A 27,893-nucleotide genomic window follows, 5' to 3' on the forward strand; every position below is an offset into this window, starting at 1 on the left:
TGAGGGGAAATATTCGTCATTTAATTTTTTCCCCTTTTTTGAGAGGTGCTTTGAGTTGTCGTTATGGGTGAGAGTTCTCATCTTCTCATAACCCCGAATTTTTCAGGGTACCCGGGTGGTACCCGACCCCCCCCCCTAAAAATATTTTTTCAGGGTGTCCTGTGAATTTTCTTGGGTGTCACAGGCTCCCTGGTACCCCCTATTTACAAGTCTGCTCTGCTGTGTTATAAATCACTTATTTTCATGGCTTCATCATAAATATTTTTTATTGGAAACCAAGTGAAAATGCAAATGGTACAATTTTTAACATTATCATTCATACGCATTTTCCTACGTGCACACCTTGCGCAGAACTATAGACTTTCGAGGATGTAGGTACGAAAATACTAAGTGCAAAAGGCATGATGGCCTTTTGCGACGTATCAAGTGCTTAAGCTTATAGAAACACACACATCTACATAATAATTAAGATCAAATGAAGAAATAATAAATATGGTGGCAATATTAGTTTCCCTTTTTAGGAATTTTTCTGCGGGATTTTAATAGCAACCTGAAAAGAAACACTTGTATTTAATTATAATTAACATAATAAAAATAAGTATGACACTACCCATTCCCAGGTCGTAATGCTAAATTTCTTAAGAATGCTGTGTTCTGGGAACAATTACACGAAACTCGTGTTTTCATAGAGTCATTGAGTGTCGTGTTTATTGTTGTAAAGGTCCTTGTGTTTTAAAGCAAAGCGCGGGTCCAGTGGATCCCCTACAAGGTGACCTTCCTTACGAACTCCAGTTTTGGCTTGGTGAAGACACGAGGCAATTGTGGCGGGATTTATAAGTGTTCAATTATAAAACCCGCCAACTAGCCTTCGCCAAGCTAAACCCTGAGTTCAGGAGGAAAGTCACCTTGTAGGGGATCCACTGGACCCGCGCTTTGCTATAACCAAAGTTGTTATTAAAATTGCAATTTTACCGTTTTCATGTCAAGGTAAGGTAGTACTCCATCTGGTCCGCTGAAATACGAAAATTATAATTTTATATAGTTCCGATTTTTCTGGTGACCTTTAAAGCAAAGCTCGGTTCCAGTGGGTCCCCTACAAGGTGACTTTCCTCCTGAACTCTGGAAGGCTGGTGCTTTTTGCGGCGCCTTCGCCAAGCCAAAACGGAAGTTCGTAAGGAATGTCAACTTATAGGGTATCCACTAGACCCGCGCTTCGCTCTAAGCAAACTTGTCTTACAGTTCTCGTCCGAAACCGGACATTTTGAATCCACCAAATGGTGTTTGGGGGGACATCGCAAAATAGCAATTTACCCTAGAAATAAAAGGTTTCTTCCATGGTTAAAAAATACGTACATACTTTGACGTTCACGCGTTTTCAATTACCAAACGGAACCAGCCCTGACTGCTTGACTAAACATCAAAGCTGTCTTGATGTTATCGGTGAAAACCCCGGCTGCTAATCCGTACATGCTGTCATTGGCTCTTTCAACTACTTCTTCCAGCGTCTTAAACTTCAATATTTGTTGAACAGGGCCGAATATCTCTTCTTTAGCTATTCTCATATGGTCCTCCACATTCGAAAAGACAGTTGGCTGGATGTAATAGCCTTCCTCTCCGTGACGTTCTCCGCCACATTCTAACTTAGCACCCTCCTCAATTCCAACTTGAATCATCTCCAATATTTTCTCCATTTGAATGTCATCAATCTTGCAATATCGAGAAAGATTTACACTAATTTCCACTTAACTCTCTCTGTCAAAGACAAACTTACCTGAGGTCCTTGAACAGTCGCGTCATCAAATGGGTTACCAACAGTCCGCGCGAGGGCCAATTGTTGACTTTTCTCTACAAATTCATCGTAGATTTCTTCCTGGACATAAGTACGCGTTCCGGCGCAACATATCTGTCCTTGGTTATAGAAACAGGCCAAATGTGAGAAGAACACGGCGTAATCAACTGTAATCAACAAGGGTAATTAGTACCCTGATTGTTTTACGTCTAATTCAAACTTACTATCACAGTCGGCGAATACGACCACGGGACTCTTACCACCGGTTTCCAAAGTTACGCGTTTGGAATTGGAGTTACCAGCCGCTGCTTGGATTATTTGTCCAACCTAAATATTGGTTCAAAATATCTTATCTCACTTATACTGTCGACAAAGACAAATGGAAATAAAAGAAAGTGGTCTAGTCATTGGGGAGGTTAATGAAACCCTAGAAGCAGTGTAGTGCCCAGTAAAATTATGTTTACGACGTTCCCAAAATGATCTACTTAAGTACGGTGAACTACTTAAAACACACCTCAGTTGATCCAGTAAAAGAGACTTTATCAATTTCCATATGTTCGGAGATCGCAGCACCAGCGTCTCCGTACCCTGGGACCACATTAACAACACCCGGGGGGAAGCCAGCTTCCAGCGCCATTGATGCCAAATAGAGCGTCGTCAATGGCGTCTGTTCCGCCGGCTTAATAATCAAACAACAACCTGCTGCCAATGCAGGAGCCACTTTATGAGACGTCAAAACCATTGGAAAGTTCCACTGAAAACACAGATAAACAGCTTTTGACCCATGAAACTTTGAACTACGCCATATACGTTCTAATAAGAACATCGCTAACTTAAAACTAAGTAATCATTCTAACCGGTAAGACAAGACCACAGATTCCAACTGGTTCCGGTCGGGTGTATGTAAAGTAAGAACCATCAGCCGGTAAGGTTTTACCATGAATCTTGTCAGCCAAACCGGCAAAATAGCGATAAATGTTGATGGCTGCGTGAATGTCCATTAAGGCATCCTTGTACGGTTTCCCACTGTCCAACGACTCCAAACTCTGAAGTTTCACGTGTATTTTAATTACTTTGTAAAATACCAATGTCATATCATTCTTTTGTGATAGAAAGGTAATTTTACCGCAACATATTCAATGTCGCGTTCCAAAAGATTGGCCATTTTGTGAATCAAAAGACCCCGTGCCGATGCGTCCATTGTTCGCCATCTTGAACCGATTTTGAAAGCTTCTTTGGCAGCTTCCACGGCCAAGTCAATATCTTCCTATTCGGTATAAAGGAAAATACTTACTGTTATTATGTGAATAGTTTTGACAAATTACAATTTCAGAACCATGCATTTTAATCTTTTGTGAATATTTTTAAATATGGCTTCAGAAAGCCCATGAAAGACGCAACATACTAACCTTACATCCTTGTTGAACATCGCAAATTTTCTCTCCATTTGCCGGATTAACTGTCGGAAATTCTTTGCCACTTTGCGAATCAAGCCATTCGTTATTAATAAACAACTAAATAAATAAATAAAAATAACCCAATTATTTTTTAGAACTTTAAAAAATTTTCTAAGTCCTACTTGTGTGTATTTTATTTCGGGGTCCGGAATTGGTCCCATGTCTAAGCTCTGCAAATCCTTCTTGAGGAGTAACTAAATAAACGAGGATTTGGGGAAAGCTGCCGCTGCTCAAAGCAAATATTTAATTTAAACCATCTCGATATGGTCCGCCTTAGATGACTCTCGACACCTCCTTTTTCAAATCGAAGGTACTTAAGAGTTACCCACCTTTTCAATGTCTTCGCCAAACTATCACCAACTATCAATTTTAAAGGGATTGTCGCAGATGCATGATTCTAGCATTGAACTTTGTCTTTATCAATAAGATTCGCAGTAGAGATGTGAATCGGTAATTTAATTTACAAGTAATCTAAGCTTGGTCTTGGAAGGGATGTCCACACTAAGTCAACTCGCGACTTATTTACAGGTGGGCGAATTACCGCTCTAATTACCGATTTTAGGGATAAGACGGCAACCTCTGATACTCTCGTGTTTATGGGCGGGGAAAGGGGGTAATGTAAAGTTAGGTTTAAATTAAGTTTTATTTGGATTATGAGGTTAGGTTTATGTTAGGATAAGATTTGGTTAGGTTTATGTTAGGATAAGATTTGGTTAGGCTTATGTTAGTTTTAGGTTAGGTTAGGTTAGACCTATATTAGGGTTAGGTTTTTAGGCTTATAATAGGGTTAGGATTCATAGGGTTAGGATTCATTGGGTTAGGTTTTTTAGGCTTATATTAGGGTTAGGTTTTTAGGCTTATAATAGGGTTAGGATTCATTGGGTTAGGTTTTTTAGGCTTATATTAGGGTTCTGATTCATTGGGTTAGGTTTGGTTAGGCTTCATTAGGCTTAGGTTCGATTAGGGTTAGGGTTCATTAGGCTTAGGTTTGGTTAGGGTTAGGGTTCATTAGGCCTAGGTTTGGTTAGGGTTAGGGTTCATTAGGCTTAGGTTAGGTTAGGGTTCATTAGGCTTAGGTTAGGTTTCATTAGGCTTAGGTTTGGTTAAGGTCAGGTTTCATTAGGCTTAGGTTTGGTTAGGGTTCGGCTTCATTAGGCTTAGGTTTGGTTAGGGTTCATTAGGCTTAGGTTTGGTTAAGGTTAGGCTTCATTAGGCTTAGGTTTGGTTAGGGTTCGGCTTAGGCTTAGGTTCAGTCGGTAATTATAAACTATAAAGGTTTATGTTCTATATGGAAACTATATGATTTGTGAAACAACTTAGTGACTACCAATTTGAAGCCGAGCTGTTTCATTGATGGACTATAATATACTTAACTATAGATTTTCGAAAGACTAACTTAGCCAACTGCATGGAATACTGATATATGGGTCAAATATAATAACAGACTTTATTTTTATATTGCCGAACTCAAACCCAAAAATATTTTAACCCATTTTCTTAACTAGTAGAAAAGTCCATTTCCGTTAATACAAATAAAGTGAAAAATAGCTTAGGCCTTGGTTTATGAATTTTGATTAGAGTGATGTGTCTATAGAGCAAAACAACGTGATTAGAGCAAAACAACGTGATAAATGAATCAGGCTTTATATAGAAACGTAATGTTTAATTGTGAAAATGAAAGTTACTTATGATGCTTCTTCCACTTAGAAGCAAATCTAAATTTGATCCCCGACAACCAATATATATATATAGTTTATAGTAATAGTTATAATATTTAATTCGTTTAAATACCATAATTAAGTTCCTATTACTTAAAAAATAGGTAAGCTAAATATAAAATTAACAAAGGAAATCCAACATTGAATAAATAGTATTGCCAGAATAACCTGTAATAAATTAACTTTATCAATAAAATCTATTTAATGCAAAATAAATTTAATTTTAAAATCCTTGCTAGAAATTTTATCAACTTTTTATTGGAAAGAGCATAGAAAAATATTGAATTTTTCAAATTGGAACCCTGGATCAATTTACGATGTTAAAAAAAATAAGATCAATTATGTTTCCGTGCAACGTACGGGTTTGATCTCTCTGCGAAGATGACGACAAGGGGCTATAAAATCCTATTGGACGACTAGTACCACGTGATGGATTCTACTTTTAAGACACATGGAACATTGTCGACGACTTCATACCACCATAAGTTTATAAGTGATATGTTCCATTAGTATGACACTACCTATACTTCGTAATGCTAGAGACTTACAGCTCGAGCTAGTTATAGAACGACAAGCGAGAATTACACTAGGTTTTGCAGTTTGTACTAAGCCTTGTACAGTGCCTCACCAGGCGTCGCTTTACGAGAATCTATGACCTACCTCACTTCGTGACGAGCTCTCACAAACCAGTGACAAACTTATGGAACATATCTTATGAATTAAAGGAACATATCTTATGAACTTATGAAAGTATTCGTTATTTTATAAGCTCTTTCCAATAAAAATTCTAGCATAGTTCTTTAAATTAATAAAACTTACATTCTATGCTTTCGTTTCTTCAATTTGATACTGATACCGCAATCTTCGGGTATTAGGTATTTCCTCGACCCGTCTATGACAATCGTCATGTAATCTTCCCAATTGAACGAAGCAACGTCAAAGTTGAACATTCGCTGATCAAGCTGCGATAGTTCGCCTTGAAGAGAGTCAACGTTGTCGCTCTTGAAACGAAATTGTTTAGCCGTGAAATAAGTTAAGGCGGGAAGTGTTGTAAAAAAGCGTCGATACATGTTAAAATACCTTGAAATAATTAAAAAGTAAAAAACAATGGATCGAGTATGAAAGGGTTATGATGATGATACTCACTCCGGTTTCTTTCCGGTGAACATGAGGATGAAATCGACGATTAAGGCGGGAATGTAATGATCACGAATTTTCCCAATCGTCAAAAGAAATTCGTTCGTCGTACAAGACATGAAAACCATGTTGAGGGCGCTGTAGAGTGGATGTGAATTATTGCAAGCCACTGCCCAATTTAACATTTTTCTCGCTGTCACTGCATTTCGATTGGCCGAAACAAAATTATAAACGGGCAGTTTTCCACTCCATTTGCTACATCAATTGAATTGAAAATCACTTACGATACAAGGCCATTCTTGTTTAATTGTTAGAATAATTACATTTTAATGGCGGTGTACCAAGAGACAACAATCAAGAGATTGACCAACAAATCCACGGGAACCAAGTCCATGGGTGCATCTTCTTTGGCAGGGAAGTTATGAAGCAAGCCTCTACCGGACTTTAATAGATACAATAGCGATTGAGCTAGTGCGCTCCGACTTCTTATTAAGCTGCATAGAGTAGAAGAAACTTACCACGAGAAGAAGCCTGGTTAGTGAGCTATGCGCGTCTCTCCAGCCCTACGATGTTTACAGATTTTTAATTAAAACAATAAAAATTAGAGACGTTTAAAAACATTTATCTCGGGTTATGTTTACGTTGTTTTATTTGGGGTAAGGTTAGGTTGGATAAGGATGTTAAAGAGCACCACCAAAGTCCTTCAAACCATCTAACCTGAACGGGTTCATTAAGGGCGTTCTCGACAATGGAGGGTCTAACAATGGCAATAGGTAGATTTCCAGAGTGTTGCTCCAAGTATTCCTCCGCCGCGGCCTTCGACAGCGTGTACGTGTTGGGTCTTCCCTCCGAAACACTTTCCGATAAACAATCCAGACTTTTCGCGTCAAGTTTCCTGATAATCGAATTTTAATTAAAAGGATATGCTTAATGAATTAGAGGAGGGAGATCTTACTGGTGTAGTTTAATTAAGAAGTCGGGTTCGAGGCGCAGCGGGTAAACGGTTTCTTCGATCAAGTCCCTTTGGCAGTGAGAGAAGGCCGTCGAAACATAGACGAAAGACGTTGGCCTCTTCAATTTCTTGAATAATTCCAAAACATTTTTGGTTCCTATCAAATTTATTTCAATCGCGACTCTGCAATCAGATATTAAAAGAACGACGTCAGCCGGAGTGTGTTTAGAACTGATCTGCCTAAATGTTTAATGCATTTTAAAATGTTCTTACTTTAAAGGTTCGTTGAATCTGACGGTGGCGGCGCTGTGAAAAACGATTGTAACTTCATCTATTAATTGCTTCTCGATTTCGGTTGAAATGTTCAAGTTCGACTGAACGAGTTCCCCCCAAACGGGGACAATTTTCTTCAAATCATTTGGCCTCTCTCGCTTCAATCTTTCGAAAACCTGCATTTCAAATGACGTGACGAAATGATACAATAACAAGATTACATAACATAAAAATGTTTTTTTCCGCGTTGTTAACTAGCACCATGCCAGCCAGCACTTTTTAAAAGAAGGGGCATTGCTTAAACCAGGAAGATTTATATTTTTTATAACACTGTCCTATAACTACTTAAAAAACGTGGAAAAAGTAGGAAGGTTTTTATGCCCGCTAACTGTGGAACGGCTCAGGTCCAGCGGAACGCTAGAAAACGGTAAAGGAATACACGGAAAAATGGCGGGCGGTCTTTCTGATTCGTCTGACCATGACCGCCCGCCATTTTCCCGAGTATTCCGAACCCATTTCTAGCATTTTACCGGATCTGAGTCGTTCCATAGTTGCGTGCCGGTTTTACTCATATTTGGAATCGTCACCATCGTCCTTGATTACGTTAATAGCGTTTCGGAAAACTAGTTTTTGAATAAATACCTGAGAATTTAATAATTCTTGGAACCTGTTAACATTTTCGGAGTCTTTAACGCCCGCTTTATTAGGACGAATTAGAACGTAAATTTTTTTAACGTCTTGGCACGAAAACAATATTTTCTCTACAAGAGCCTGTAATTAAATAAATCGAAAATATAATTAATTATAACGTTCGTCAATATTTAAATTCGCCGTCTCATTGCGCAACTATTCTTCTCGTGTTATTAATCGTGTACCAGGTACAGCTATTCACTGAATAGCAACCGCAGTTTTAAAAATATATTGCGGTTTAATTCAAAACTGCTCTTTTAGAACTAGGCCTAGCGCCTGCTGTTTTAAAAATATCGGCTGCTGTTTGTGAAAGAATCAGTTTTTAACTACAGTTTTGCACAATTCTTAATCCTACAGTTTATTAAGTATAAAAAAACAACCATAACATATCAAGTATACAAAGTTTGACCTCATATTTATGGGGTTTCAAATAACCTAATTTAACTTGATCTAGAACTATTTGAGTTAAAATAACTCTGAAACCTACACTATCATAAACGATTATCGTTTTTCATATCCCGCTTGTACTCGCTCATTAGGGGAACTGCTGTAAAGCGGTACATAGCGTTTACGAGGACCAGCTCGAAATCTGATTTTTGAACTAAATCTTTGATTATTTTTTTTTTTGAAGGGTAGCTCCTGAAATTAATCTTTAGTGGCGAGTGAAATTAATCTCTGATTTCTCTGAAGAGTGGCGCGTGAAATTAATCTCTGATTTCTCTGAAGAGTGGCGCGTGAAATTAATCTCTGATTTCTCTGAAGAGTGGCGCGTGAAATTAATCTCTGATTTCTCTGAAGAGTGGCGCGTGAAATTAATCTCTGATTTTTCTGAAGAGTTGCGCGTGAAATTAATCTGTTTTTTTTCAGAAGAGTTGCGCGTGAAATTAATCTTTGATTTTTCTGAAGAGTTGCGCGTGAAATTAATCTCTGTTTTTTTTTCAGAAAAGTTGCGCGTGAAATTAATATCTAATTTTTCAGAAGAGCTGCGCGTGAAATTAATCTCTGTTTTTTTTTCAGAAAAGTTGCGCGTGAAATTAATCTCTAATTTTTCAGAAGAGCTGCGCGTGAAATTATCTCTAATTTTTCAGAAGAGTTGCGCGTGAAATTAATATTCGATTTTTCAGAAGAGTTGCGCGTGAAATTAAACTCCGATTTTTCAGAAGAGTTGCGCGTGAACATAATCTCTGTTTTTTCTGAAATATCAGTTAATCTTTGATAGGATAGTGAGATCATTATAAATATCAACTATTTCGATGTGCGTGTGAAAATTGAAAATTTCCTACTTTAACCGCGCATTTTACGATTGAAATTGAGAGCAGAGAGAAGTATAGTCAATCAAGAGTTAAGAACTCATATTGAAAGGGACAATTATCAGATGCAGGCTTTAATAAAATATCAAGTTTTACCTTTCCAATGAAGCCCGTAGCTCCGGTGACGAAAACAGTTTGATCTCGGTAAAACTCTCCCACTTGAGAATGATGATCCATCTCGATACTTTTGTTAAGTAGAGTGAAAATTAATTGGAGTAACGAAACGGTATATACTGTCGCCCCTTTGTTTCGAAATAGAGAAAGAAATTTCCTAACCACAAGAGAAGTTTTGAAATTTAAATTGAAACATTCGACTTTGGCAACAAACACGAAAACACTTTTTTTCATAGACGGTTTAATGTTAGAATGAAATAAACACTTAGGTAATCATGAAACTAGATTTAACCATTACTAAAATTTTTAAACCAGTCCAGTTTCATTAAAATAACCACCAGGGTGCTTTAATCCAAATAATTATATAAAAGTAAGTTCAAGAACTATGTTTTGAAGCGCAGTAGTGATTGGGCAATGTCACGTGACTGTGAGCGCGGAACGACTCGGCGGATGAATTCAACGGAAATGCCGACGCCCATTCACAATGCTCTAATGACGCTACGAAACTAACGCATGCCCAGAAGAGTTCTATCTGATGGAAGATAAGCCCGATATAGGCCCCGCCCAACATATAACTCACTGCACATTGTTTTAGTTGTATATTTAACCAGGGATAGATTCAATTTTAGAAGTAGGAATGGAGAACAGAGTAATGTGGGCGCGTCAAAGTCCCGGACCCCCTTCCACGGGACGGGGGGGTATGAAAGAAGAGGCGGGTGGGTCATAGATACAGAGGTGAAAAGGAATTACGGGTATTTTTCGCCGTCCCCGTCAGCAACGTCATCAAAACATAGTTTAAGTGAGCCAATAAGATAATTTAAACTTTTCCTTACGTGTTGGAGGGAGGGGCTCTATGCTGGGTGTCTATGAGTCGGACTGAAGTAAACACTAACAGTTCTCCATTCCTACTGCTAAAATTAAATCTATCTCTGCCCCGAGTGAGTGTTCCCTCGAAAATGAACGGCCCTTTACCGAGCCTCTCTACCGTCAAAGTTGTTTTTATTTAGTTGATGTAAAATTATTTTGAAATGATTAATCACCTAGTTATTTAAATATTCTTTGTTGGCAAAGTTTCAAATATTATTTCGTTTGGAACGAGTCAACTTAATTGAGTACATGTTGACCTAGAATTTGCGCGACATATCGGGGTTTTCTCTCTCTCTAATTTGAAAACGGGTGTCTGGGAATTTTATATTGGTTTGGGTAACTTCCTTCTATTGTAGTACTAGCATGACCCAAGAAGTGATATTTAGTTTACTAGGGAGAAGATCTAAATTCGCCACATTTCTAGCTTTATCTCCAAAAATTCACGAGCGCATGCGCCTTGTCAAATAGTTAAGCAGCGCTAATAGAATCGCGTACGTGATTCGGTTTAATAATCTTGCTCCACTGTTTTGTTTGAAAGCTTTTGACTCAAATTAAGTGCGGATTTCAGATTTGCAATTCCATCTTTACATCAGTGCAGGGATAGATTTAATTTTAGAAGTAGGAATGGTGAACGGTTAGTATTTACTTCAGTCCGACTCATAGCCCAGTATAGAGCCCCTCCCTCCAACACGTAACGAAAAGTTTAAATTATTTTATTGGCTCACTTAAACTACGTTTTGATGACGTTGCTGACGGAGACGGCGAAAAATACGTAATTCCTTTTCACCTCTGTCGCTATGACCCGCCTCTTCTTTCATACCCCCCAGTCCCGTGGAAGGGGGGTCCGGGACTTTGACGCGCGTCCACATTTCTCTGTTCTCCATTCCTACTTCTAAAATTAAATCTATCCCTGATTGAAGCTAAAATTTTCCTGGTCTTAAATAGTACTAAAAATGCTAGAATCGATAATTAATAATTCTCAAATCTGTGTGGTTAATTAAACTAATTGCTTTTATTAATTAACAAACGTGGCAAGCGAGGTTGACCTTGTAACTACAGCCATTTATCTATCACGCAATGCGACATTTTGTGACCAAACAGAGATGTGTTAGAGTTTAATAAAAACAAACGAACTAGGCTTCAAGCAGACGAAAATATCAGGGGATCGCTGATAGGTCAAGAGGTTTTCTTTAAAAAAAAGAAGTCACCCGGCACCCCTCAATCCGATTAACCTCTCTTGTGATTGGTTGTGAGCCGCCACCCTCCGGGGTTTTCCCAGTCCCCATGCACTCCCGAGAGTCCGAGACCCCCACTGCAGACCGTAGCAATAGCAAAGGCACTGTGATTGGCTCAATTGTACCACCTGCCGGATAAGGCTGAATAACATAAAAATAGGAAAATGCCCTAACACTATTTTCCCGGAAAGAAGGAAATACGTTCAAAAAAATATCTCCAACGGTCTGCCGACTGCTTTACAGACCCTTTTTATGTAGTTATTTTGTTACGTTATTATCAGCGATATAAAATCAAAACAAATTTCATAGTAGTACGCTCTGTGAATACTTAAAAATAATTAAGACTTTGTTATTGAATTTTGTCTTGCGCTTGTGTCTATAGGGCGGTGCTACGAGATTAGTGCAAACGGTAACGAGGAAAAATTTGGTTTTTATTACAAAAGGTGTTCCATAAAGGAAGGGTAATTACAGGACCGAAGTATAGTGGGACATGGTTCTATGGAAAATCAATTTTGAAAATCGACAATATGTTACGAAGTATTTTAAATGATATTTAACTCGTTTACATACAATAATTAAGTGCCCTATTACTTTAAAAATAGGTAAGCTAAATATAAAATTAACAAAGGAAATCCAACATTGAACAAATAGTATTGCCAGAATAACCTAAAACAAATTGACTTTATCAATAAAACTAAATAAATTTAAAGTAAAATCCAGGTTAGAATTTTTTAAAGGAAAATTCGTCCTTTCGAAATGGAACCATATATCCATGTACGATATTGAAGAAGATACCAGCGATTAAGTTTTATAGACCTAGTCGTCTAGTCTATACTCCTACAACACACCTCCGTACTTAAACATTGTAGATGGATAAAGCTGTTTCCATTTCTTAATGTTCATTACTTTATCCGCTTTTTGGTTGAATTCATAAAGGTCGGACTCAAAGCAATTTAGTACAGGCGAAGGCAGGACGTTTGCGCACGACGCCCTGCCTTCACCTGTACTAAATTGCGTTGCGTCCGACCTTTATGAATTTCACAATTTTCCAATAAACAACAAAAAATTTCCAACACGGAAATTTCCTTCTGAAAAGAAACTCACATTCTATGCTTTCGTTTCTTCAATTCGATACTGATACCGCAATCCTCGGGTACAAGGTATTTCCTCGTCCCCTCCATAAAATTCACCATGTAATCATCCCATTTGAATGAAGCAACGTCAAAGTTGAACATTCGCTGATCAAACAGCGATAGTTCGCCTTGAAGAGAATCAACGTTGTCGCTCTTGAAACGAAACTTAGCAACGAAATAGGTTAAGGCCGGAAGTGTCGTGAAATAGCGTTGATACATCTTGAAATACCTTGAAACAATTTGAAAGTAAAAAAAAAGAAGTAAAAAACAATGGATCGAGTATGAAAGGGTTATGATGATGATACTCACTCCGGTTTCTTTCCGGTGAACATGAGGATGAAATCGACGATTAAGGCGGGAATGTAATGATCTCGAACTTTCTCGATCGTCAAAAGAAATTCGTTCGTCGTACAAGATACGAAAACCATGTTAACGGCGCTGTAGATTGGATGTAAATAATTGTACGCCATTGCCCAACTAAGCATTTTTCTCGCTGTCATTGCATTTCGATTTACCGATACAAAATTATAAACGGGTAGTTTTCCACTCCATTTGCTACATCAATTGAATTGAAAATCACTTACGATACAAGACCATTCTTCTTTAATTGTTAGAATAATTACTTTTTAATGGCGGTGTACCAAGAGACAACAATCAAGAGGTTGACCAACAAATCCACGGGAACTATGTCCATGGGTGCGTCTTCTTTGGCAGGGAAGTTATGAACCAAGCCTTTAGCGCCCTTTAATTAAATAAGTATAATAACGTTCGCTCTAGTGCGCCTCGAGCAGAACCAAGGAGAATGTATAAGAGGGGAGACTCGGATTCAGACAGAATGCACTTGGTCCCCCGTTCCTAAAATGGTACTGCGCCGTTCCCCGGTTACCATGGTTACCACTATACCCTCACGGCAAGAGAGCGTACATTCTCGCGCATGCGTTCAAACCTCCATGCTCTAGCCTCATGAGCTTGTTTATAATTTTGAATATCCCTCTTTTCCAACAACGATCACGTGACGCCCGCCTTTACCAACAGCTTACGCGTCGAAGTTGCACTCCACTGTATGCGGTATCCTCTCTTATACATCCTCCTTGGTCTAACAAACTTACAACGACAATAAGTCTGGTTACTGAACTGTGCGCGTCTCTCCAGCCCTAAGACATTCAAACATTTTTAATTAAGAAGCTAATTTTTATTAACTATAGACGTTTCAAAACTTTGGTTAGTTGTTTGGTTCGGGTAAAGTTTACGTTGTTTTATTTTGCTTGGGTTAAGGTTAGGTTGGATTAGGTTAGCCAAGGATCTAGTTGCTAAATCAGGGACAAATGAGGTGAGATGGGGTGAAAATGATGATGGGTGACATAAGGAACCGTAACTCTCCCAGTGTACCTCGCGCACGCCCCTAACCTTTCGGTAGACGATTGTTAAGTGCTGCCACATAGCGCCATTATATTTGTATGAGAACTAGCGGACACAGACAGAGGCAACGATATAGGTATGAGGGTTGCCACTCCATCTCTCTCTCTCTCCTTCAAGGTTAAGGGGTGCCACCAGAGGCTTGCACCTTGCGGGCCAGCTCACTCAAGCCTTTTAAAGATACAAACCTCAACGGGTTCATTAAGGGCGTTCTCGACAATGGAGGGTCTAACAATGGCAATGGGCAGATTTCCAGAGTGTTGTTCCAAGTAATCCTCCGCCGCGGCTTTCGACAGCGTGTACGTGTTGGGTCTTCCCTCCAAAACACTTTCCGTTAAACAATCCAGACTTTTCGCGTCAAGTTTCCTGATTGATCAAATTTTAATTAAAAGGATATGAATAATGATTTAGAGGAGGGAGATATTACTGGTGTAGTTTAATTAAGAAGTCGGGTTCGAGGCGCAGAGGGTAAACGGTCTCTTCGATCAAGTCCCTTTGGCAGTGAGAGAAGGCCGTCGAAACATAGACGAAAGACGTTGGCCTCTTCAATTTCTTGAACAATTCCAAAACATTTTTGGTTCCTATCAAATTTATTTCAATCGCGACTCTGCAATCAGATATTAAAAGAATGACGTCAGGCGGAGTGTGTTTATACCTCATCTGTATAGATCTTTAATGCATTTTAAAATGTTCTTACTTTAAAGGTTCGTTGAATCTGACGGTGGCGGCGCTGTGAAAAACGATTGTAACTTCATCTATCAATTCCGTCTCGATTTCGGTTGAAATGTTCAAGTTCGGTTGAACGAGTTCCCCCCAAACGGGGACAATTTTCTTCAAATCATTTGGTCTTTCTCGCTTCAATCTTTCGAAAACCTGCAATGCAAATAATAAATAAATAAATATTCTTCTTTTATTAAAGAAGCTAGCAATTTTAAGCATATTAAATAGCAGCATAACTTATATCATTATTACATGAGAGTTTAAGAATTCTTGGAACCGGTTATTGGTTTCGGAGTCTTTAACACCTTTTTTCGGACGAATTAGAATGTATATTCTTTTCACGTCTGGACACGAATAAAGTATTTTCTCTACAAGAGCCTGTAATTTAAATAAATGAATATCAGAATAAATTACTGCATTATTCAAGAATAGCGCGTGAAATTATTCTTTGATTTATTGAAGAATAGCGCGTGAAATTATTCTTTGATTTATTGAAGAATAGCTCGTGAAATTAACCTTTGATTATTGAAGAATATCTCGTGAAATTAATCTTTGATTTATTGAAGAATAGCGCGTGAAATTAATCTTTGATTTATTCAAGAAGAGCTCGTGAAATTAATCTTTGATTTATTCAAGAAGAGCTCGTGAAATTAATCTTTGATTTATTGAAGAAGAGAATGAAGTAGCGTGAAATCGGGTAATAATTACTTCCCTACGGTTCATATGACCTAAACATTAACTAGGCCTACTTCTAACGGTACATTTTAAGACTGAAATTGAGCTGAACGAAAAATACTGATAGTCAAACAAACCCAAAATTCAAAGGGACAATTATCAGATGCAGGCTTTAAAGAAATATCAAATTTTACCTTTCCAATGAAGCCCGTAGCTCCGGTGACGAAAACAGTTTGATCTCGATAAAACTCTCCCACTTGAGAATGATCCATATCGAAGTTAATTTTTAAATTAAATTGAAAATTAATTGGAGCAACGAAACGTTATATACCATTACCTGCTGACTTTATAATTTATCTAACCACATAAAACCTTGGAAGTTCTGTAAATAAAATTCAAAACTTGCCACATATGCTAACGATCGACATGGCAAAACATTTTTGGTCAAAGACTATAGACTATTACTGTAATTACTTGTAGAGAAACCAACGTGGAGGGTTCTCTTCCGACTCGCCTAGAGACAACGCTAGATGGAGCCAGGGTTCACTAAACGCGGGAGGCTAGCCAACTCGCACTGCCTCTAGGGGGTGCTCCTAGACGCACCCCTATCAATAATGGAATTGGTTAGAAAGCTGTTAACACTTGAAGAATATTTAGCATATCAGCATGTTTTGTTACGAAAAAATAACAAAAATTTGTAAGGCGCATTAACGATGATCAATGCTAAAACCAGATTTAATCGGGGTTGTGATGAATAAACTAGTTTTGATTAGTTTGGTTTTAACAACAAATGATTTGTCATTGCTTTGCAAAAAAATCGCACGTCTGGTCTGATGTGTTGAAAACCACTTACAATGTCAAGACATGCTTGTAATGCCTTAGGATAAGCAAACGTCACAGGGGAGGGGCCACCATGAGTCTATATTCTTCACTCGATGAAGCACCATATGCGGCCCAATGTGGAAACTAGCCCAATATGGCGGGCACTCCCTTGTCAGTTGGTTTTTCTGCAAGTATTTAATGGAATAGTCTATTGTGCGGTTGAAATAATAAACATTACATGAATAATTAATTTCAATTTGAAAAATGAAATTTCATTGCAAAATCTTGAATAGGATTATATTTTTCCTCCATGTAAATATTTACCTTCTGATTGGTGTCGATCCCCTACCATATTTCGACATTTAAAATGAGCGCCCGCGGAGCCATTGAAAAGTCTTCCGGTACATCGACTACTACCAACTACTAACCAATGGGAAACTCCGAACCTGCACTTCGTCATCACTTTTCAAGGCTAGTAAGTGGTTAGTGCAACTCAGTGTTATGAATAATGATTTTCTTCAAATCATTCGGTCTTATGTAAATCTGCATTTCAAATGAATGAACATGTTTGACACGAATTTAAATGAAGTTCAGAATGGATAACTCCTTTCCTCAATATTCTCAATAAGCAAGAATATTAACATAAGAAAACTGTATGAAGCGCTTTTAAAAAATGGCCATTGCATAAACCAGGAAAGCATATAGTTTATATGAATATAAAAGATGTCTTCCCGCTTAAGCGGTCCTTTAACTCCTTAAATTACGTGGAAAGAAGTTGGAATGTGCGAAATCTGAGAGAAATAGGTGCGCTAACTGTGGAACGGCATAGGTTGGGTGGGAAGCCAAAAATGAGGGTGAAATAGTCGGACTCAATTGTAATTGGTTCGTCCGTAGCCCTTCATGACCAATAGAGTGCTGTCAGAAGCGCCGGTGTGACGTCACCCATGCTGTTTTCCCATAAAGAAAAAACGGTAACTGTCATGGCCGCCCATTGCTTAAGGCAGACTCGTGACGTTTAACCTTGGATCTGACGTCACAACTGACAGCACTCTATTACCAATCCGTCCGACGTATATGACACTTTGACATTGTCGTAATACTTAATTTCAATTGGAAGGGATTATGCTTGGGAACATTAGCAAGATGGGGGCAAATTTCGAGCCGTTAAATAAGCCTTGGTTTTTTGATTTAACATGCGATATCACGTGATTGGTGAAAAGATCACGCTTTCATTACACAGAAACGTTAAGTTTAATCGCAATTATGATATTTTACGACTAGTGATACTTAACCATTTGAAAATAAATCTACATTTGATGCCCAAAGTATTTTAAATAATATTTAACTCGTTTAAATACAATAATTTAGCGCCTATTACTTAAAAAATAGGTAAGCTAAATATAAAATTAACAAAGGAAATCCAACATTGAACAAATAGTATTGGTAGAATAACCTAAAACAAATTGATTTTATCAGTAAAACTGAATAAATTTTATGTAAAATCCAGGTTAGAAATTTTAATTGGGAATTGCATTATTTCGAAATGGAACTTTGTATCCATGTACGATATTAAAGAAGATACCAGCTACTAAGTTTCCAACGCGTTAATAAGGCTCGCTGCGAAGATGACAACAGAAGACTAACAAATTCAATTGGACGACTAGTAGCACCAATAGGATCGTCATCTTCGAAGAGAGACCTAACGCGTCGTGTTCGGCAATAAAACTTCATTGCTTGTACCTTCCTCAACATTGAAGTTGGATAAATGGTTTCATTTCTAAATATTAATAACTTTATCCGCTCTATCCAGAAAAACAACTAAAAATTTCCAACATGGCAAATTCTTTTTTAAAACAAAACTCACATTCTATGCTTTCGTTTCTTCAGTTTGATACTGATACCGCAATCCTCGGGTACAAGGTATGTTCTCACTCCTTCTAATAAAATCGGTATGTAATCTTTATACTGGAACGAAGCAACGTCAAAGTTGAACATCCGCTGATCAAGCTGCGATAGTTCGCCTTGAAGAGAATCAACGTTGTCGCTCTTGAAACAAAATTGTTTAGCCGCGAAATAGGTCAAGGCGGGAAGTGTCGTGAAAAAGCGTCGATACATCTTGAAATACCTTAAAATGAGTTAACAATAAAAAACAATTTGAAACCATAAGTCTTCTACTATCACCCGTCCTTTATTTCAATGTAGAGTAATAGGAAAGCAAAGGATATGTATAAATACTATAAAGTGATACGGATTCCCATCTCTTACGTTACACCAGAAGTGAGATGAGACCAGAAGTACTGAGCCAACCAAATTTTTCACTCGGCGAAAGTGAATATTCTTGATAACACACCAATGGTTGGCCCTCTAGTAGCGGTTTCTGATTTTTCCCTCCAAAACGTGAGACGCTCGCGGTGGTAGACGGGGACCGAACTAGATTCAAGGAGCCGCGTCCGTGTTCGGCCGCTTTAGGTTGAGGGGAAGGGGGTAGGAAATGTTTTTGGAACTCGACCAATTTTTTCCTCAGTAGTGTAGGCGCGTGGGAAGCGGTATAAAATCCTCAAATTTGTTCACTAGTGCCAGGATCTACTATCAATGCTAGAGCCCTTCACTTCTAGTCTCATCTCACTTCTGGTTACACCAACGATGAAGGGAGGAGTATTAGAAATCTGAGAGAAATCAGAGCGCTATCTGTGGAATAGCTCAGGTTGGGTTGGACACCAAAAAATGGGGGAGTAATAATCAGACTCAATTGTAATTGGGTAAGAAGAGCTACAGACGAACCAATTACAATTGAGTCCGACTACTACTCCCATACCTTTTGGAGTTCCACGGGACCTGAGCTGTAAAACAGTAAGCACGCCGTTTTCTCTCCATTCTAACGGAATATCTCAAAGCAAAAGTACACAGTATCATAAGTTTATCATGCCTCTAAGTAGAGATATGGCTGCTCCTCCTATGGCAATAGCGTTTGTCTGGCTCCCTTTAATGAAACCCTATACTCTCTCCGTATCATTTATCACCTCAACTTCAATACAAAATTGTACTGCCTAGCCTAGCGTTTTTTTATAACTTTTAGAATGTTTCAGGACTGAAACCGCCGCTATCTCACCAGAGAGAGAGAGGAACCCATTTAGTAATCGTCTCGACCGCTTGGTGGCTGCACCGCGACAGATTTTTCAAAATTTTCTCTCTTCGGATCTTAGCGCTATACTAGTTCTGACGTCACAGTAGCCTGAGGAAGATGCCCAGTTGTAACCCATATTTTTGTACTTATAGGCATGATAAACTTATGACAGTATGAAAGGGTTATGATGCTAATACGCACTCCGGTTTTTTCCCAGTGAACATTAGAATGAAATCAACGATTAGTGCGGGAATGTAGTGATCTCGAAATTTCCCGATCGTGTAAAGGAATTTGTTCGATGTACAGGACATGAAAACCATGTTGAGAGAGCAGTATAGTGGATGCGAATAACCATATGCCATAGAGTAGTCCATGAATTTCCTGAAGGTGATTGCATTTCGATTGCCCGAGACAAAATTATAAACTGGCAGTTTTACCCTACAATTGCTACATAAATTAAAATGAAAATCACTTTCGATACAAATCCATTCTTGTCTAATTGTTAGAATAATTACTTTTTAATGGCGGTGTACCAAGAGACGACAATCAACAGATTGACCAACAAATCCACGGGAACTATGTCCATGGGCGCGTCTTCTTTGGTAGGGATGTTATGAACCAGGCCTTTAGCACCCTTTAATAACACGTAAGAGGATAATGTTAACAAAGAGACACCGTCTCATATTCTCTAGAGTGCTCGCACTGCGTTTCAAAACCGTGACTCTTGAGCGCCATCGCGGAGTTCGATAATATAAAAGCTTACCACTATAAGAAACCTGCTGAGTGAGCTGTGACCATTTCTCCAACCCTGAACGGGTTCATTAAGGGCGTTCTCGACAATGGAGGGTCTAACAATGGCAATAGGTAGATTTCCAGAGTGTTGCTCCAAGTATTCCTCCGCCGCGGCTTTCGACAGCGTGTACGTGTTTGGTCTTCCCTCCAAAACCCATTCCGTTAAACAATCCAGACTTTTCACGTCAAGTTTCCTGATTAATCGAATTTTAATAAAAAGGATATGAATAATGATTAAGAGAGAGGGAGGTATTACTGGTGTAGTTTAATTAAGAAGTCGGGTTCGAGGCGCAGCGGGTAAACGGTCTCTTCGATCAAGTCCCTTTGGCAGTGAGAGAAGGCCGTCGAAACGTAGACGAAAGACGTTGGCCTCTTCAATTTCTTGAATAATTCCAGAACATTTTTGGTTCCTATCAAATTTATTTCAATCGCGACTCTGCAATCAGATATTAAAAGAACGACGTCAGGCGGAGTGTATTCACACCTGATCCGTGTAGAGGGGTCATTGCCTAGATCTAGGGAAAATGTTTCAACCACTTGAGACCGGATTACGGCAGTGTCCTCTCCCTTTCAGCCTAAATGTTGAATAAATTTAAATTTTCTTACTTTAGAGGTTCGTTGAATCTGACGGTGGCGGCGCTGTGAAAAACGATTGTAACTTCATCTATCAATTGCTTCTCGATTTCGGTTGAAATGTTCAAGTTCGATTGAACGAGTTCCCCCCAAACGGGGACAATTTTCTTCAAATCATTTGGTCTTTCTAGCTTCAATCTTTCGAAAACCTGCAATGCAATTGCAAATGAATAAATATTCTTATTTCTAAAGACTCAGAGAAGTGATAAAGAAACTATCAATTTAAAGTCTACTCATAAGCGACAAAACATTTTCTTACCTGGCAGTTTAAGAATTCTTGGAACCTGGTATTGGTTTTAACGCCTTTTGTTGGACGAATTAGAATGAATATTTTTTTCACGTCTCGACACGAATAAAGTATTTTCTCTACAAGAGCCTATAATTTAAACCAATAGAGATCAGAATAAATTACTTCATTACTCAATGTGGAATAGGAAATATTTAAATAAATTCTTCATTTTGCTTTAATAGTAAATGATCCATTTTGTAAATTTTATAACACTTTTATAATACCTGACCTAGTATTCATAGTTTTGGTTTGGTGAAATATGGAATTTTCGGACTTTTGATGAATAGCGCGTGGATTGAATTTTTATCTATTAAAGAATATCTCGTGAAATTTTCTTTTAAAGAATAGCTCGTGATTTTCTTTTAAAGAATAGCTCGTGAATTTTTTTTAAAGAATAGCTCGTGAATTTTTTTTAAAGAATAGCTCGTGAATTTTTTTTTTAAAGAATAGCTCGTGAATTTTTTTTGAAGAATAGCTCGTGATTTTTTAAAAGAATAGCTCGAGATTTTTTTTTTTAAATAATTTAGCTCGTGATTTTTTTTTTTTGAAAAATAGTTCGTGGAATATTTTTGGAATTAATGAAGGATAGCGTGAAATAAATCTTCGAATTTTTTTAAGAATAGCGGGTGAAATTAATCTTTGATTTTTGAAGATTTTCTCGTAAATTTTATCTTAGATATTTTGGAAAAATAGCGCGTCAAATTAATATTGGATTTAGAAGAAAGGGAGCTTGTGAAATAAGATAATAATTACTTCCCAACGTTTCATGTGAACTGAACGTTTTAACATTTCTTACGTCTGAGAGTACATTTTAAGACTGAAATTGAGCTGAACGAAAAATACTGATAATCAAGAAGAAGCTCGGCTTTCAAACAAACCCATATTGAAAAGGACAATTATCAGATACGGGCTTTAATGAAATATCAAGTTTTACCTTTCCAATGAAACCCGTAGCTCCGGTGACGAACACAGTTTGATCTCGGTAAAACTCTCCCACTTGAGAATGATGATCCATCACGACGTTAATTTTTGAATTAAATTGAAAATTAATTGGAATAACAAAACAATATATACCATCATCCGCTTCCTGATTTTGTAATATCTCTAACCACTTAAAACCTTGTGTTTTGTAATTAAAATTCAAAACTTGTTGCTCATGCAAAACAACATGGCGACACAGTTTTGACCACAGACTATAGACACGACTTTATGTTAGAAAGCTCTTAAGACTTGAATCCTATTTATCATATCAGAGTTATTGTCACGAATAATATAATAAATATTGGTAAGATGGCCCGCGCGCAGTATTGGTAAACCAACCGGACTTTAGTAAATGCTAAAACCAGATTAAATCAGGGTTGTGATTGGATTAAACTAGCCTCTGTTAGTTTGGTTGTAGCAATGAATGATTTGTTATTGCTCAACAATGAAGTCTCGCGTCTAGGTTCTAGTTAGGTTATATTGTCTTTGTTATCTGACGTGTTGCAAACGACTTACGATGTCATAAAGACTCGGTTTGTATTGTGTGGTTGAAATAATAAACGTTAAATGAATAATTAATTTCAATTTGAATAATAAAATTTCATCGCAAACTCTTCGAAAGGAAGCAAATACCATTCACCGAGAGTAGAGGTTTTTCTTAAGTGACAAACTAATGGAACATATCTTATGAAATTATGGTAGCATCGTGTTAAAACGTACGACACTTCCCATAGTCGTATTGCTCAATTTCAATAGGAAGGGATTGTGCTTAGGAACAATAGCGAGACGGGGGCAAATAGCAAGGCTGCCAGCCTTTAAAAAGACTACGCTATAAACCTTGGTTTTTTAATTGCACCCGCTGAGTGTATTGAGCGATATCACGTAATTAGTGAAAAAAGATAAACGTTTTCATTATGCGGAAACGTTATGTTTAATCGTAATAATGAAAGTTAAGACTCGTGATACTAGTAACACCACTTAAAAATAAGTCTACAATTGAATACCGTACAACTATCTTAAATAATATTTAACTCGTTTAAGTACAATAATTAAGTGCCTATTACTTAAAAAATAGGTAAGCTAAATATAAAACTAACAAAGGAAATCCAACATTTAATAAATAGTATTGCCAGAATAACCTAAAACAAATTCACTTTATCAATATAACTAAATAAATTTAATGTAAAATCCAGGTTAGAAATTTTTAATTGGAAAATGGTTTATTTCACTCACATTCTATGCTTTTGTTTCTTCAATTTGTCACTGAAATTACAATCCTCTGGTACAAGAATTCTTCGAACTCCTTCTAATAAAATCGGTAAGTAATCTTCCCATTGGAACGAAGCAACGTCAAAGTTAAACATCCGCTGATCAAGCCGAGATAGTTCGCCTTGAAGAGAATCAACGTTGTCGCTCTTGAAACAAAATTGTTTAGCCGTGAAATAGGTTAAGGCGGGAAGTGTCGTGAAAAAGCGTCGATACATCTTGAAATACCTTGAAACGAGTAAACAGCAAAAAACCATTTTGAAACAATGTGCCTGCTACGATCATGCATCCTTTATAAAAGGATCGGTGGCGATTCGAAAGCATCTCTAACCCAGCTTGACCATGGAGGAATCAACGTAGGCCACGAGTCTACTCTGTTATACAATTTGGAATCTTGAGAAGATTTTTAATCAAAAATGGGGCGGCATAGCTTTAGTATTTTAAATCTCGCGCAGACCTTGGAGGAGACAGTGACACGGAGGCGTATTCAGGGCCGGAAATAAGAAAAATTTCTTATAGGACATGTGTCCCTTGACCCCCTGTTTGACTTGATAATTTATAGGACATTGTCCACTGGAGTGTGCAAAAATAGTGTTGCATCTCTATAGTCAAGCTATCAAAACTTGGGAAAATTTATTGGTCAAACTGTCCAGTGACCCCCTTAGTTTTTTAAAAAATTATGGGACATTTTAAAATTTTATTGGACAATGTCCAGTGTCCTGTGCTTATTTCCGGCCCTGGGCGTATTCTCTATACTTACCACGCCCCTTAAGAATCGCCAGGTACTCTGAGCATCTCTATGAGACGTTCTCTGTATTTCAAAGCATTGACAGCTTGACTATTAAGATGTGACACAATTTTTGGCACAATCCAGTGGACAATGGCCCATAAATGTTCCTGTCAAAGGGGGATCACTGGACACATGTCCTAAAAGAAAATTTTTCTTATTTCCGGCCCAGGCCGCTTTTCCCCACGGGGGCTAGCTATTTCGACCTTCATTTACATCCATCTCACATCCACTGGTCTAAGTTACGCATATTCAGTGGCCAGCTTTTTGGCCTAGTTGGGCACCCTTAATAAGTTAGTAAAACCTTGCCGTTCACAGTATGAAAGGGTTATTATGATAATACGCACTCCGGTTTCTTCCCAGTTAACATGAGAATGAAATCGACGATTACTGCGGGAATATAATGATCTCGAAGTTTCCCGATCGTCAGAAGGAATTTGTTCGTCGTATAAGATGTGAAAACCATGTTGAGAGAGCTGTACAAAGGATGCAAATAACCGTATGCCATAGAGCAGTCCATGAATTTCCTGAAGGTGATTGCATTTCGATTGCCCGAGACAAAATTATAAACGGGCAGTTTTCCACTCAAATTGCTACATAAATTGAAATGAAAATCACTTACGATACAAGACCATTCTTATCTAATTCTTAGAATAATTACTTTTTAATGGCGGTGTACCAAGAGACAACAATCAAGAGATTGACCAACATATCCACGGGAACCATGTCCATGGGTGCGTCTTCTTTGGCAGGGATGTTATGAACCAAGCCTTTACCGCACTTCAATAATACGCAAGAGGATATTGTTAACAAAGTGGCAATACATTTCTAGAGTGCTCCTATTGCGTGTCTCAAAGGCTGTCTTGAGCGCCATCGCGGAGTTTAAAAATAGAAAACCTTACCGCGATAATAAACCTGCTGAGTGAGCTTTGACCATATCTCCAACCCTGAACTGGTTCTTTAAGGGCGTTCTCAACAATGGAAGGTCTAACAATGGCAATAGGTAGATTTTCAGAGTGTTGTTCCAAGTAATCCTCCGCCGCGGCTTTCGACAGCGTGTACGTGTTGGGTCTTCCCTCCAAAGCATTTTCCGTTAAACAATCCAGACTTTTCTCATCAAGTTTCCTGATTAATCGAATTTTAATTAAAATGATATGAACAATGATTTAGAGGAGGGAGATATTACTGGTGTAGTTTAATTAAGAAGTCGGGTTCGAGGCTCAGAGGGTAAACGGTTTCTTCGATCAAGTCCCTTTGGCAGTGAGAGAAGGCCGTCGAAACGTAGACGAAAGACGTTGGCCTCTTCAATTTCTTGAATAATTCCAAAACATTTTTGGTTCCTATCAAATTTATTTCAATCGCGACTCTGCAATCAGATAATGAAAGAATTACGTCATCTGTGTAGAGGTATTAGAAACTTTTTCGGTGTAACAAAACTTTGCCCTCCATCTCGTTTTTTGGCACCTGCGCTCTAGTCGTTTTGGGACCAGAGAGTGCGCGAAGACGGCCATGGGTCAAGCCCAGACGGCTCCTCTCCCTTCTAGCCTAGGTCTTAAATAAAATTTGAAATGTTCTTACTTTAAAGGTTCGTTGAATCTGACGGTGGCGGCGCTGTGGAAAACGATTGTAACTTCATCCATTAATTGCTTCTCGATTTCGGTTGAAATGTTCAAGTTCGGTCGAACGAGTTCCCCCCAAACGGGGACGATTTTCTTCAAATCATTTGGTCTTTCTCGCTTTAATCTTTCGAAAACCTGCAATGCAAATGAATAAACATTCTTATTTCTGAAGAGAAGTGATAAAGAAACTAACAATTTGAAGTCTACTCGTAAGATAACGACAAAACATTTTCTTACCTGGCAGTTTAAGAATTCTTGGAACTTGTTATTGATTTCGGAGTCTTTAACACCTTTTTTCGGACGAATTAGAATGTATATTCTTTTCACGTCTGGACACGAATAAAGTATTTTCTCTACAAGACCCTGTATTTTAAATAAATGAATATCAGAATAAATTACAGCATTATTCAATGTGTAAGAGGAAAAATATAATTAGTTCTCCGTCTTGCTTTAAAATTAAATCATCCAATTTGTAAATTTTATGACACTTTCTAGTATTCATTCTTTTGGTTTTCTGGTTTTCTGGTTTGTTTAACATCCGCGTGAAATTCGGAATTTTTGGCTTTGTGGAAGAATAGCGCGTGAAATAAATTTTTTATTTATTGAAGCATAGCTCGTGAAAAAAATATTTGATTTATTAATCAAACACATATTGAAACGGACAATTATCAGATGCAGGCTTTAATAAAATATTAATTTGTACCATTCCAATGAAGCCCGTAGCTCCGGTGACGAACAGAGTTTGATCTCGGTAAAACTCTCCCACTTGAGAATGATGATCCATCACGACGTTAATTTTTAAATTAAATTGAAAATTAATTGGGATAACAAAGCATTATATACAATCATCTGCTGATTTCTAAATTTATCTAACCACTTAAAACGTTGATTCTTTTAATTAAAATTCAAAACGTGCCGCTTATGTAACCCCATGACATAACAGTCTTGGACAAAGACTACAGACACAACATCATGTTAGAAAGCTGAATCCTATTTATCATATCAGCAGTTATTGTCACGAAAAATATAATAAAAATTGGTAAGATGGCCCGCGCGGTGTAATGATAAACCAGCCTTACTTAAGTAAATGCTAAAACCAGATTAAATCAGGGTTGTGATTGGATTAAACTAACCTCTGTTAGTTTGGTTGTAGCAATGAATGATTTGTTATTGTTCAGCAAAGAAGTCTCACGTCTAGGTTCTAGCAAAGTTATATTGTCTTTGGTATCTGACGTGTTGCAAACCGCTTACGACGTCATAATGCTCGGTTTGTATTGTGTGGTTGAAATAATAAAGGTTAAGAGAAAAATTCATTTAAAAATGAAAAAAACAATGAAATTTCATTACAAAACCTTCACGAGGAAACAAAAACCATTTACCGAGAGTACTGGTAATGTTTCGTTTCAAACTACCAAACACATGCATTTGTTCCTCGTAAAGCGAAGGAAACATGTACCAGGGTTGAAGGGTCTTTTAGGTGTTGCCATTTTTTAAATGGCGGCCAAAAACTTAAAAACCCTTCTTTATAGAATAATGTCCGCGTGAAAAGAAATAAACAATGCATCCCTAGGGGCTGACGGGCAACGCCGAGTGCCTTCGCTCCTACGGTGCTACAAAAATATTAGTCGAATCAGTAAAATCTACCCATTCTTCATATCATTTTGATGGAAGTTCTTATTACACGCGAGCGACGCCTCGGGTAACAGCTAGTAACAAATAAAAATTGAATTCAAATGTAATATTTTCGAATCCTATGATTTCTAGAGTCAGATTGGTCAACGGAAAACAAGATGAAATTGTACTTACGCTCTCAAAAGAAATAGTTCAAGTACGGGCGGACTAATACAACAACGTTAAACTCCGCTTTCGGTTGAACAGCTACAGCCTAAGGGGGTTCCGTTCCTGTACAATAAAGCAATTAATCTCGCGAGCAGTAGAACTCGTACCGCACGTCACCCTCGTACCATAGCGTTAAAAACCAGCAAAAAAATTCAACTGGTTAAAAAAACTGGGGGAAAAATTATATTTTACAGTACATCTACCACGCGTGCCACACGCAAAAACTAAAAAACTCAACTCGTACATGACTTGTTA

General features: G+C 37.9%; 6 protein-coding genes across 10 annotated transcripts; all 6 read right to left on the reverse strand.

Annotated features, from left to right (window-relative positions):
* Positions 1-234: 234 nt before the first annotated feature.
* LOC149709443 (retinal dehydrogenase 2-like) lies at positions 235-3,692 on the reverse strand. The gene is made up of 11 exons (XM_089864816.1): positions 3,369-3,692; positions 3,199-3,303; positions 2,916-3,056; positions 2,647-2,835; positions 2,304-2,543; positions 2,014-2,116; positions 1,772-1,956; positions 1,384-1,706; positions 1,238-1,312; positions 973-1,012; positions 235-550 (listed from the first exon to the last, which is right to left on the reverse strand). The coding sequence occupies exons 1-11, from the start codon at positions 3,405-3,407 to the stop codon at positions 518-520; spliced, it is 1,473 nt and encodes a 490-aa protein (XP_089720942.1). The 5' UTR covers positions 3,408-3,692; the 3' UTR covers positions 235-517.
* Positions 3,693-5,013: 1,321 nt separating this feature from the next.
* LOC149709444 (fatty acyl-CoA reductase 2-like) lies at positions 5,014-6,702 on the reverse strand. The gene is made up of 5 exons (XM_089864828.1): positions 6,620-6,702; positions 6,425-6,543; positions 6,111-6,356; positions 5,784-6,044; positions 5,014-5,132 (listed from the first exon to the last, which is right to left on the reverse strand). Exons 2-5 carry the CDS (start codon positions 6,493-6,495, stop codon positions 5,054-5,056), a joined length of 657 nt encoding a protein of 218 aa, XP_089720954.1. The 5' UTR covers positions 6,496-6,543; positions 6,620-6,702; the 3' UTR covers positions 5,014-5,053.
* LOC149709445 (putative fatty acyl-CoA reductase CG5065) lies at positions 6,536-9,683 on the reverse strand. Its single transcript, XM_089865008.1, has 6 exons — positions 9,423-9,683; positions 7,969-8,097; positions 7,327-7,502; positions 7,057-7,236; positions 6,819-6,996; positions 6,536-6,664 (listed from the first exon to the last, which is right to left on the reverse strand). The coding sequence occupies exons 1-6, from the start codon at positions 9,672-9,674 to the stop codon at positions 6,536-6,538; spliced, it is 1,044 nt and encodes a 347-aa protein (XP_089721134.1). The 5' UTR covers positions 9,675-9,683.
* A 2,404-nt stretch (positions 9,684-12,087) lies between these two features.
* Positions 12,088-17,363, reverse strand: LOC149709446 (putative fatty acyl-CoA reductase CG5065). 3 transcript variants are annotated; one of them, XM_089864819.1, is made up of 12 exons: positions 16,633-17,363; positions 16,340-16,493; positions 15,681-16,091; positions 15,064-15,189; positions 14,789-14,964; positions 14,519-14,698; positions 14,280-14,457; positions 13,785-13,829; positions 13,299-13,417; positions 12,985-13,230; positions 12,647-12,904; positions 12,088-12,208 (listed from the first exon to the last, which is right to left on the reverse strand). In XM_089864819.1, exons 3-12 carry the CDS (start codon positions 15,756-15,758, stop codon positions 12,130-12,132), a joined length of 1,485 nt encoding a protein of 494 aa, XP_089720945.1. In that variant the 5' UTR covers positions 15,759-16,091; positions 16,340-16,493; positions 16,633-17,363; the 3' UTR covers positions 12,088-12,129. The 3 variants fall into 3 exon arrangements, with proteins under 3 accessions (XP_089720945.1, XP_089720943.1, XP_089720944.1); XM_089864817.1 differs by having other exon boundaries at positions 16,340-17,363; XM_089864818.1 differs by having other exon boundaries at positions 15,681-17,363.
* A 249-nt stretch (positions 17,364-17,612) lies between these two features.
* LOC149709447 (putative fatty acyl-CoA reductase CG5065) lies at positions 17,613-22,659 on the reverse strand. The gene is made up of 9 exons (XM_089864821.1): positions 22,081-22,659; positions 21,117-21,233; positions 20,831-21,006; positions 20,481-20,660; positions 20,196-20,418; positions 19,948-20,066; positions 19,634-19,879; positions 18,173-18,433; positions 17,613-17,761 (listed from the first exon to the last, which is right to left on the reverse strand). Exons 1-9 carry the CDS (start codon positions 22,159-22,161, stop codon positions 17,683-17,685), a joined length of 1,482 nt encoding a protein of 493 aa, XP_089720947.1. The 5' UTR covers positions 22,162-22,659; the 3' UTR covers positions 17,613-17,682.
* Positions 22,660-23,033: 374 nt separating this feature from the next.
* LOC149709448 (putative fatty acyl-CoA reductase CG5065) lies at positions 23,034-27,699 on the reverse strand. 3 transcript variants are annotated; one of them, XM_089864822.1, is made up of 9 exons: positions 26,933-27,699; positions 26,037-26,162; positions 25,759-25,934; positions 25,367-25,546; positions 25,083-25,305; positions 24,842-24,960; positions 24,528-24,773; positions 23,361-23,621; positions 23,034-23,266 (listed from the first exon to the last, which is right to left on the reverse strand). In XM_089864822.1, the coding sequence occupies exons 3-9, from the start codon at positions 25,818-25,820 to the stop codon at positions 23,188-23,190; spliced, it is 1,170 nt and encodes a 389-aa protein (XP_089720948.1). In that variant the 5' UTR covers positions 25,821-25,934; positions 26,037-26,162; positions 26,933-27,699; the 3' UTR covers positions 23,034-23,187. The 3 variants fall into 3 exon arrangements, 2 of the variants coding, with proteins under 2 accessions (XP_089720948.1, XP_089720949.1); XR_016381367.1 differs by lacking the exon at positions 23,034-23,266 and adding an exon at positions 23,622-23,767 and having other exon boundaries at positions 23,458-23,542; XM_089864823.1 differs by lacking the exon at positions 23,034-23,266 and having other exon boundaries at positions 23,520-23,767.
* Positions 27,700-27,893: the final 194 nt, after the last annotated feature.

The sequence above is a fragment of the Phalangium opilio genome, unplaced genomic scaffold (genome assembly GCF_054372755.1).
Source record: "Phalangium opilio isolate 3A_F unplaced genomic scaffold, DU_Popi_V2 ptg000013l_1, whole genome shotgun sequence".
Taxonomy (NCBI): domain Eukaryota; kingdom Metazoa; phylum Arthropoda; class Arachnida; order Opiliones; family Phalangiidae; genus Phalangium; species Phalangium opilio.

Bases quoted from the DNA above. Each gene is read 5' to 3' on its own strand.
- LOC149709443 (XM_089864816.1), bottom strand. From the start codon at position 3,407: ATGGGACCAATTCCGGACCCCGAAATAAAATACACACAA. The intron at 1,013-1,237 runs GTAAGACAAGTT...TTCGTATTTCAG, and splicing joins TCCGGTTTCGGACGAGAACT to CGGACCAGATGGAGTACTAC. The intron at 551-972 runs GTAAAATTGCAA...GTTTCTTTTCAG, and splicing joins CTTACCTTGACATGAAAACG to GTTGCTATTAAAATCCCGCA.
- LOC149709444 (XM_089864828.1), bottom strand. From the start codon at position 6,495: ATGGACTTGGTTCCCGTGGATTTGTTGGTCAATCTCTTGATTGTTGTC. The intron at 6,357-6,424 runs GTAATTATTCTA...CAATTGATGTAG, and splicing joins TGGTACACCGCCATTAAAAT to CAAATGGAGTGGAAAACTGC. The intron at 5,133-5,783 runs GTAAGTTTTATT...AATTTATTACAG, and splicing joins AAGAAACGAAAGCATAGAAT to GTTATTCTGGCAATACTATT.
- LOC149709445 (XM_089865008.1), bottom strand. From the start codon at position 9,674: ATGAAAAAAAGTGTTTTCGTGTTTGTTGCCAAAGTCGAATGTTTCAAT. The intron at 6,997-7,056 runs GTAAGATCTCCC...TTCGATTATCAG, and splicing joins TTCTTAATTAAACTACACCA to GAAACTTGACGCGAAAAGTC. The intron at 6,665-6,818 runs GTTAGATGGTTT...TAAACATCGTAG, and splicing joins CCCTTAATGAACCCGTTCAG to GGCTGGAGAGACGCGCATAG.
- LOC149709446 (XM_089864819.1), bottom strand. From the start codon at position 15,758: ATGGATCATTCTCAAGTGGGAGAGTTTTATCGAGATCAAACTGTTTTC. The intron at 14,965-15,063 runs GTAATAATGATA...TTTGCATTGCAG, and splicing joins AAGAATTCTTAAACTCTCAT to GTTTTCGAAAGATTGAAGCG. The intron at 14,699-14,788 runs GTAAGAACATTT...ATCTGATTGCAG, and splicing joins AGATTCAACGAACCTTTAAA to AGTCGCGATTGAAATAAATT.
- LOC149709447 (XM_089864821.1), bottom strand. From the start codon at position 22,161: ATGGATCATCATTCTCAAGTGGGAGAGTTTTACCGAGATCAAACTGTG. The intron at 20,419-20,480 runs GTAATACCTCCC...TCGATTAATCAG, and splicing joins TTCTTAATTAAACTACACCA to GAAACTTGACGTGAAAAGTC. The intron at 19,880-19,947 runs GTAATTATTCTA...TAATTTATGTAG, and splicing joins TGGTACACCGCCATTAAAAA to CAATTGTAGGGTAAAACTGC.
- LOC149709448 (XM_089864822.1), bottom strand. From the start codon at position 25,820: ATGGATGAAGTTACAATCGTTTTCCACAGCGCCGCCACCGTCAGATTC. The intron at 24,961-25,082 runs GTAAGGTTTTCT...GTATTATTGAAG, and splicing joins TCAGCAGGTTTATTATCGCG to TGCGGTAAAGGCTTGGTTCA. The intron at 23,267-23,360 runs GTGAGTGAAATA...AATTTGTTTTAG, and splicing joins AAGAAACAAAAGCATAGAAT to GTTATTCTGGCAATACTATT.